General features: G+C 49.2%; 1 protein-coding gene across 1 annotated transcript; it reads left to right on the top strand.

The window, feature by feature from the left end:
• Window positions 1-227: 227 nt before the first annotated feature.
• On the top strand, window positions 228-604 carry LOC130131735 (helix-loop-helix protein 2-like). Its single transcript, XM_056301534.1, is given in 3 exon segments — window positions 228-377; window positions 379-435; window positions 437-604. Coding segments are annotated over 3 exon segments (375 nt in total).
• Window positions 605-9,181: the final 8,577 nt, after the last annotated feature.

Raw genomic sequence — 9,181 nt, 5'->3', positions numbered from 1 at the left:
CGTGGACATAAATATGGGGGCCTGATGTACCGAAATATAAAAATGTATATTTCACTATCGATCGTAAGCTGTCCAGCATTATGAGAATTTCCCAGTTTGACTCAATCGATCGGACGGCATCCGTCATCTTTTACACATGTCACGGCGCGAGGAGCAATAACAACAAGTCCACTTCCTTCTCGTGTGCAGATTTACAGTGTTGGCCGCGTGGAGGAGCGACGGCGAAGATGATGCTGAGTCCGGACCAAGCCGACACGGAGCTGTCGTGGACGCAGTCGGACCCGGAGACGGTGCTGGGCGACATGAAGGTCGGCTGCATCATGTCGGACGAGCCGGCGGAGGGCGGGGAGGCCAAGGCCAAGTCGCTGAGCCAGCCTCCCCCTCAGCCGGGAGGAGAAGCGGAGGCGGCGGCGGGCCACGGCCAAGTACCGCTCGGGCCCACGCCACCAGGGAGCGGATCCGCGTGGAGGCCTTCAACGTGGCCTTCGCCGAGCTCCGGAAGCTGCTGCCCACTTTACCCCCGGACAAAAAGCTCTCCAAGATAGAGATCCTCAGACTGGCCATATGCTACATCTCCTATCTCAACCACGTGTTGGATGTCTAGAAGCACCGCGTGGCTGTCGGAAGTGAGAGATAAAGAGGGGGAGGGGGGAGGGAGGGGGGCGGAATGTGGGCAAGGTTCGCGTCAGGGCCCGGTGTAGGTTCAGAGAGATCTTCCGTAGGTATCTATGTAAAAAAAAAACCCTCCATGTGTAGTCTGGGACCGCTCGCTGAACAAACGCAACAAGCTAAGTGGGTTACAAGTGTCTCTCAAGTCCCCTCCCCCTCCCTCTCTCTCTCCCCCCACTCCCCCATCCTGCAGATTTTCACAGGTAGCTACCTCCTCGACCAATCGCATTACAGCGCTTGATTAGTATGTCAGCTATGGCACACCTGACACAATTATGCGCTGCGATTTGATTGGCTGAGAGAGAGAGAGAGCAGGCTTGCACGCGCCAATGCACGTATGCGGGGCTGCGATGGAGAGCTGCATGGGGGAGGAGAGGAGGGGAGAGGAGGGGAGGGGAGAGGGGGGGTAATAACGTGAGAAATGGGATGCTGGGAAATCGCTGATTTATGCGATGCAATAATTTTTTCAGACGGGGGAGATCTTAAATGGGGTGGGGGGGTGGGGGGGGGGCTTGGCATTCAAGTTTTAAACTCCCACCCGAGAAACGACAAGCACTCAAGTTGAATGCCTATAATTGAACTCGCCACGATGAAACAAACAACCGGGGTGTCATTTTCTTTTTCTTCCCCCCCCCCTCTCCCGTTATTAACGAGACGCGGGGAAAGGCCGACGAAGGTGTGGAAAAGGATGTAAAACGAAAAAATAAAAAAATAAAAATAAAAATAGCTGCTTTAGAAACTATAGCTTAGATCATGTTTCCGTGAAGGAAGAAAAAGAAAAAAAGGAAAAAAAAAGAGAGAGAGAAAAAGATTCAATGCATAAGTGCCGCTTATGACACATGAAATTGTGACCTTAATCATTTTTACGTGTACGGGATTATCTATTTAATTGTGTTGCTATTTAAGGTGATCTAATTTATTTCATGTCCATATTAGGCTGACGTCTCTTGCATAAATGTATATGGTTTGTTGTGCGCTTACATATGTTTTAGCCTGTGAAATTGAACTTCGACAGTGGTGGTGTTATACTCTCTGAAATGGCACTTTCTGTTTGTTTTCTGTCCCCCCATCAGCTGTTTTGCTTTGCTGTTATTTTACGTGTCACGTCTATTGTCTGTCAATAGGAACAATAAGCACTTCAGATGGGTTCCGGACCCGTAAATGTTTAAATCCCCTAACTGTTAAGCTATTTCGTGATAGAGAATAAGTGGGGGGGGGGGAATCGGACCGCTTCAATTTGCCGCCATTTTTTTTTAATTTTCTAAATCTCGAAAATTCGATTTCCAAAATGGTTTCCGCCCGGTGGCCGCCGTAGTTTCCGCGTGTCCGCTCGCGACGCGACGGTTTAAAACTCAATCGCCGTGGGATACGTGACTGACGGGGGGGGGGGTCAGGCGGTGACGTCACGCTGCGGCGAGGTTGACCGGTTAACCGCGGTACAACGCGGAGGAAAAGCCTCTTTTTGCTAGGACCAAAAAAAACAACAACAACAACAACAACAAAATTGACTGGATTTATTATCCTCAGCTGTTGATGTTCACGTTTTACTTTCATTCATTTCTGGTTTATTGTCGATTTGTTTATTTGTTTATTTATTGGATTATTTATTTGGACTCTGCTTTGTATTTTGAATTCCAACAAGTGATTTTCTAGTGAAGAAAAAGAAAACATATCCTCAATCCAAAGATTTTTTGTCTCTTCAGGGTTGTGTAGGCTACTTGTTGCTTTATGCAGATCCCTTTTGTAGTAGAGGTGTTGTGTGACAGCTGGTTTATAATGAACAAACTTTTCATATTTTCCGGTGTTTTTTTTTTTTGGGATTTTTTTTTAATTAAATGGAAAAAAATACTTGAAACTCTCGATTTCATTCTTGTTATTGTTGCTATTTTGTATCTTGTAGAATGTGTCCCCCCCCTCCCCATCTCACCACAACAGTGCATGCAACAAAAAAAAATGTTTTTTTTTTAATCGAAGCAAATAGTAACGAATATACACCATCAGTCCCCTTTTCAGCTTAAAATAGAACATTCGCTTTATTTTGTTTTTTCTTATAATTTGAGAAGTTTCACCGATCAAAACAAGGTGGGCTGACATTAAACCGTATACTCAATCTGTAATGATGGAGCGTACATGATGACGTCAGATTTATTCAGTCTCTCTCTCGCTCTCTCTCTTACGCACACGCGTGCGCGCATACGCACACGCACGCCCACCGAGCTAGGCAGTGGTCAGCAGCTAAGGCAATGGTAGTCTACATATGTGTGATTTCTTTTTCCCCTGTGCATGTGGTGTGTGCTCCTGGCTGAAAGGCTCTCTCTCCCTCCCTCCCCTCTCTCTCTCGCCTCTCTCTCTCGCTCTCTCTCCCCAGAGAGGGGGCAGGTGTTACTCCAGACGAGCCAAGACAACCAAATTACTGGCCGTCTGGCACCTCCCGTGGGAAACACTGGGAGAGAGAAAAGGATGGGAGAGATGGAAATTATGAGCGAGCTAGGGCTGCGATGTGATATTGCCAAATGGTACGAGCAAAAGATCCAAATATTTATATTAATTTGTGTTACAGAACTATTGCCATCCATCCTACTATAAAGAGCTTGTAGATTAAAAGAAAAAAGAAAAAGAAAAGCAAGAGACCTGTGGACCATTGAGCGCACTCTGTTAATTAAATATGATGAAATAATATAGTGCAATTTAGCCTCACGCATAGCCGTGGCGCTGCAAAACGTGTACAATACAATACGCCATGTTGAGGACTAGAACAACATGTTGGGCGTCAACTGGCAGATATCATATGGCCAACAAGTCATCCATCTATCTATCTATCTATCTATCTATCTATCTATCTATCGATCTATCTATCGATCTATCTATCGATCGGTCTGTCTGTCTATATCTATCCATCTGTCTCTCTACCTGTCTGTCTGTCTATCTATCTATCTATCTATCTATCTATCTATCTATCTATCTATCTATCTATCTATCTATCTATCTATCTATCTATCTATCTATCTATCTATCTATCTATCTATCTATCTATCTGTCTGTCTGTCTATCTATCTATCTGTCTGTCTATCTACCCATCCATCTATCTATCCGTCTGTCCTCTACTATCAGTGATGTCTCTGTATGTCTTGTGTCGTGATGAAAGGATGAAGTGTTAATTGTAAACGTGGCTGTGTGGGTGTGGAGGAGTCCCGTCTCACCCAGCTGAGGGAGTGACAGCCAACACCGCCCAGCAGAATGACGCGGGGGAGGAAAACAGAAACACGGGGCGCCCCCGCAGCTGATTGGTTACAGCTTGTATACACGTGGCCACACGGCCGCAACCGTCGCCGGGCCGAATCCAGCCGGCGACCTTAGTCGCGTTTCATACCCCCCCCCCCCCACACACACACACTTCCTGTCTGCCCCCTGTCACTGTTTAATAAAAAAATGAAAAAATCTAATAAAGAAAAAAAAACCGAAAACACGGCGCCGCCCCCCCTCCTCCTCCTCCTCCTCAGGTGCTGCGGCCGCGGCAGCGAAGGTTGGCGGCCTGCCTCGCTGCGAATCTTTTCATCAGCGGAGGACGGCGTGAAATATTCCTTTCAATCCGGTCCAAGGTCGACGCGCTGCCTCGCCTGCATCAGGACGAGTCAGGGTTCGGTAGGTGCGCCCTTCACAGTGTCTGTGTCAAGCCCCCCCCCCTCACCCCACACCACCCCACCCCACCCCGCTCGCCTTTTTTAACGTCCGGCGGCTCCTTCCGGGTCACGTGACGGGGCTCGTGGTATGGGGGAAAGTGGTGTCACGTGACGGTGCTCGTGCTACTTGGGGCGGGGGGGGGGGGGTGAAAAAGGTCCGTGCGTGCTGATGCAGAGGACCCACAACTGCGGCCTGCGTCCCAGAAAGCTCCGCTAAGAGGCATGGAAGTGTTTGGTAGCGTGACTTGACAGCAACTCAAGGCCGATGACGACTATCGCCCCTGTGTTTGGGAGACGGCTCTATCAAGGCCTCTCCACCCGGGGACGCCGCACCGGCAGACTGCCCTCTGCTCAGAAACACCGAGCAGAACGCTGTGGTCCCGGCGCAGACCAGACCAGACCGGACCGGACGAGACTCCTGCCCCGGCTTATGGGGTACAGGAGTCCATCTGCACCTTGCCACCGAACACCACGGGGCCGCCTGCGCTCCTCAACCCTCAGAAAAAAAGCTTCCGCAGCATCGCTCCCCTTCAATGTATTCTTTACAACCCCCCCCACCCCCCACTCCCACTGCCACACTACCACACACACACAGACACACACACGCTCAAGGGACAGGGAGAGAAAACTGACAAGCGAAGCCCAAACTGCTGAGGGCACCGAACAGACGGCCTGACAGCGTGGCCAGTGCATGAGTGTGTGTGACAATATAAACAGAAGTGTGTGAGAAAGGTGCCATGTTTGCCCCCCCCCCACCACCACCCCCAACCCCACCCCCCGACCCTCCCCCATCATCTCCCCATCCCAACCCCCCACCACACTGCTGGCTTATGTAATGGTGGAGGCCCAGGAGTGACCATATGTCAGGAGGTGTGTGCAGATGACGGAGAGGTGGGGTTGGGCTGGGGTGGGGTGAGGGGGGGGGGTGGATTATGCAGAGGCCATTATCAACATTTTGGGCATCCTCCGCCTCTTTTTTTCTCCTCTTCCTCACGATTCAGGTACGGGGCAACACTCAAAGCTTGGAGGGCGGACACGTGGAAAGGTGCGCTGAAGGAAACCCGCACAAAAGACACGCAGACGGAGGAGTGCAAGCACGCACACACACATATCTACTTCTGGGGGGGGTGGGGGGGTGGGAGAGGAGGGGTTATGCAAGCTTTGTGTAAATTGGACAGGGACAGAGTGGATGACAACAAACAGCCATATGCTCACACTACCAGAACAACATTTGGGGTTTTTTGTGCTGCCTCATTTTTTTTGCCCTTTCTTTTCTTCCTCGTGTATTTGAGTATTATAGAAGTGTTAACGCCCCCCCCCCACACCACCCCCCACTCCTCCTCAATACTGCTGCTCCTTTCTCTTACCCCCTCTCGCCTCCACCGTGGAGGTGAGCAGTTGTGTGTGTGCGTGCATGTGTGTGTGTGTGCGTGCATGTTGTGTTTGTGTGTGTGTGTGTGTGTGTGTGTGTGTGTGTGCACGTGCGTGTTGTGTTTGTGCACTACATGCATGAATGCATGAGCGTGTGCAAGTGAGAGTGCATGTCCATGGACATCATGTGCGTCCAAAACGAGTCTGTGTGTGTGTGTGTTTGTGTGTGTGTGTGTGTGTGTGTGTGCACATGTGTGTGCACATGTGTGTATGTGTGTGTGTGTGTGTTTTCATGTGCATGCGTGTGTGTACGTGTGCGCTGTGAAGTGAAGTGTGCTCATGCGGCTGAGCTCGGCAGCTCCGGTAGAAGTAGCAGTACAAAGCCTGGTCCATGTGTTGAAATGCAGCCCCCGGGATGGGCCGCATTATCCCTGCCTACTTCACCAGCAGGGTCCCGGGGGCTCGGGCTGGCTCGTGGCCCTTTGTCTCCAGAACAGATGGAAATGGGCAGAGAGGAGAGGTGGAGAGCGAGAGAGAGAGAGAGAGAGAGAGCGAGGGGGAAGAAAAGAATGGACAGAGGGAGTGTGTGTGGTGGTGGTGGTGGAAGGAGGAGGAGGAGGAGGGGGGGTTAGAAAAAAAAGAGTCAGTCTGTTCTCATTAACTGGTGTATTGAAGTCGACGTTCCCCCCACAATGCGTCAGCAGCCGTGGATGGTCTCCCTCTTATTCAGGCTCACGCTTGGACCATCTGTATACCATGGGGCCCGTCACAAGTTGTGTGTGCATGCATTAGGGCCCGACACGCGGCCCAATCTGGCGAGTTAAAAAAAATCGGTGATTTTCATTGGGCTGCAATTTGGTTAGCATCTTATAAATCCAATTGTCAGGCCTTTGTTGTGTCCCAGTCTGAAGGAGGCCTCGCTGGGTGTGAGCCACGGCGAGTCCTGACGGACGCTTTCTTCGGCGTTTGCCTTCCGTTTTTTGGGGGGGGGGTCTCAGAGGGAAAAAATGCAGGATCAAAAATAATTTCATCAACGAATTGTTGCAGACAACTCGCCGTCTGTGCAGATGAAATGTGGATCCTCGGCATTTTTCGCTCGCCGCACCCACTCGCTTGCACGGTAAACCCGCCGTGTCGTTAAACAAAGTCACCAGATTCAAAAGAGAGAAAGAATCCAGTAAAGGGACCACACATGCTCTCGCCTTCTTGCAGTCCCACTTTTGGTTAAGAACAATTTATGGCATTCGTTCCTCCACACAAAGAGGAGAGTAGGAGACACTTAGGGACACTTCAGGGACATTTGACTGACTCAGCAACTGTGAACCATCGTTGTTTAAATGGGACTGAAAGCAATTATTTCCATCTGCATGTAGCCATGCAGTATACCCATGCAGTATAGCCATTAAGTATACCCATGCAGTATAGCCATGCAATATACCCATGCAGTATAGCCATGCAATATATCCATGCAGTATATCCATGCAATATAGCCATGCAGTATAGCCATGCAGTATAGCCATGCAGTATACCCATGCAGTATAGCCATGCAGTATACCCGTGCAGTATAGCCATTCAGTATACCCATGCAGTATACCCATGTCGTATACTCATACAGTATAGCCATGCAGTATAGCCATGCAGTATAGCCATGCAGCATGGCCATTCAGTATACCCATGTCGTATACTCATACAGTATAGCCATGCAGTATAGCCATGCAGTATACCCATGCAGTATACCCATGTCGTATACTCATACAGTATAGCCATGCAGTATGGCCATTCAGTATACCCATACAGTATGGCCATGCAGTATACCCATGCAGTATACCCATGTAGTATACCCATACAGTATGGCCATGCAGTGTATCCATGCAGTATAGCCATGCAATATGGCATGCATCCTCCAAAAGCAAGTCCGGATTGGGGCTTTTAAATCTTGTTCAGCCAAACAATTTGTCACATACTGCATGTAATTGGCCCCTGAACAGAGAGCCTCATCTGGCTGATAGAAATGCAGTTGCTTGGAAAAACCTTACGTACATTCTCAAATTCTTTACTGCACTGGAGATTAAATCTATCTTTCTCCGTCCTCCTCTCGATGTCGCCCCCCCCCCCCACCTCTCTGCATGTATGCGTGTGGTCTCATATAAAGTGCATTTCCTCCCGCTCCGTCTTCATTTTAACACGCTTTCATTTTTCTTCACTATTTACCAAAAAATCCCCTGTAAACTCATAAACTCCGTGTCTTTGGGGAGGAATCCATCCATCTTTCGGACACCAAATGTAATGATCTCAGGGGCCCCCACCTTGCGCTCTCAATGGGGGCCATCTGCACGCTCCGTGACAGCGCGTGCTGCTGCTCGCCGTCACACGACGCGCGTGCCTACCAGGTTAAACGCGGGCGCGTGTCACGCCTCGCTCATCCACAACTGTGTAATGTGATTTTATCGCTTTCACTGCAATTGATTGATTGGAGTTTGGGGGGGGGGGGAGAGAGAGAGAGAGAGAGAGAGAGAGAGAGAGAGAGAGAGAGAGAGAGAGAGAGAGAGAGAGAGAGAGAGAGAGAGAGAGAGAGAGAGAGAGCGTGTATTCGCGCGCACGTGTGTATAAGTATATGTGCGCGCGCGTGGGTCCGCGCGTACGTGCGCTTGTGCGTGCGTGTGTAACCTAAGTGTATCATATTGATTGGAGAAACAAAAATAATAAATACTAATTGTAATAATGGATTACATTTATATAAATGTAATCCATTATTATTATTATTATGGTTACGCACGTGTGGCAAAAGAAAACAAGAACGCAAGCGAATTAAAACGGAGTATTTGATGCCAAACTAATGAGTATAATCTCATGATAATTTAACGAGATGCTAAAATAAACTCCAGTCGGGTCTTTTACTTCCCCGCGTGGTTTTTTTTTTACTTGTGTTGTCGTCAAGGTCCGCGTGACAGTAAGTTGGGAACGAGGGAAGCGCCTGTGCGCGTTCCGTGATGTAATAACTCCCAGTGAACACAGGGTGACGCACTAATCTCAAGATAGAGCGTTTCTACGGCCGCCGCAAATCCACTGCGGTTGACCGTAGACGTCATAAGCGGGCAAACAAACACACAAACACCGACTTTAGACGTTTGTATTATGGAGAAATGTTGCTCATACGTCATCCAAACCCGTGCATAACGAGAACTATGGCGGCGGCTCACAGGCCAGTGTGGGATGTGTTAAATACGAAAATACAGCAAAATGCTTCATCACCTCCAGCATTCCTGCGAAACAGGCCAACATATATAATTTATATGCTGTCCTTTATCCTTCTCAGCTTTTCTTTGTTTCAGGCCTTTTTGTTTTTTTGCGTGCAGCAACAACCCAGCTAAATGCTATGGTGCAAGCTGGAAATGAAGAGATAACGTCTCTCCATCACAGGACGGGACCCCCACCCTTTGACGCAGGGCCGGTGTTTGTAT

The sequence above is a fragment of the Lampris incognitus genome, chromosome 21 (assembly GCF_029633865.1).
Source record: "Lampris incognitus isolate fLamInc1 chromosome 21, fLamInc1.hap2, whole genome shotgun sequence".
NCBI classification, from domain to species: Eukaryota; Metazoa; Chordata; class Actinopteri; order Lampriformes; family Lampridae; genus Lampris; species Lampris incognitus.
The sequence above is the reverse complement of the archived record's forward strand: the minus strand, read 5'-3'. Positions and strand labels throughout refer to the sequence as shown.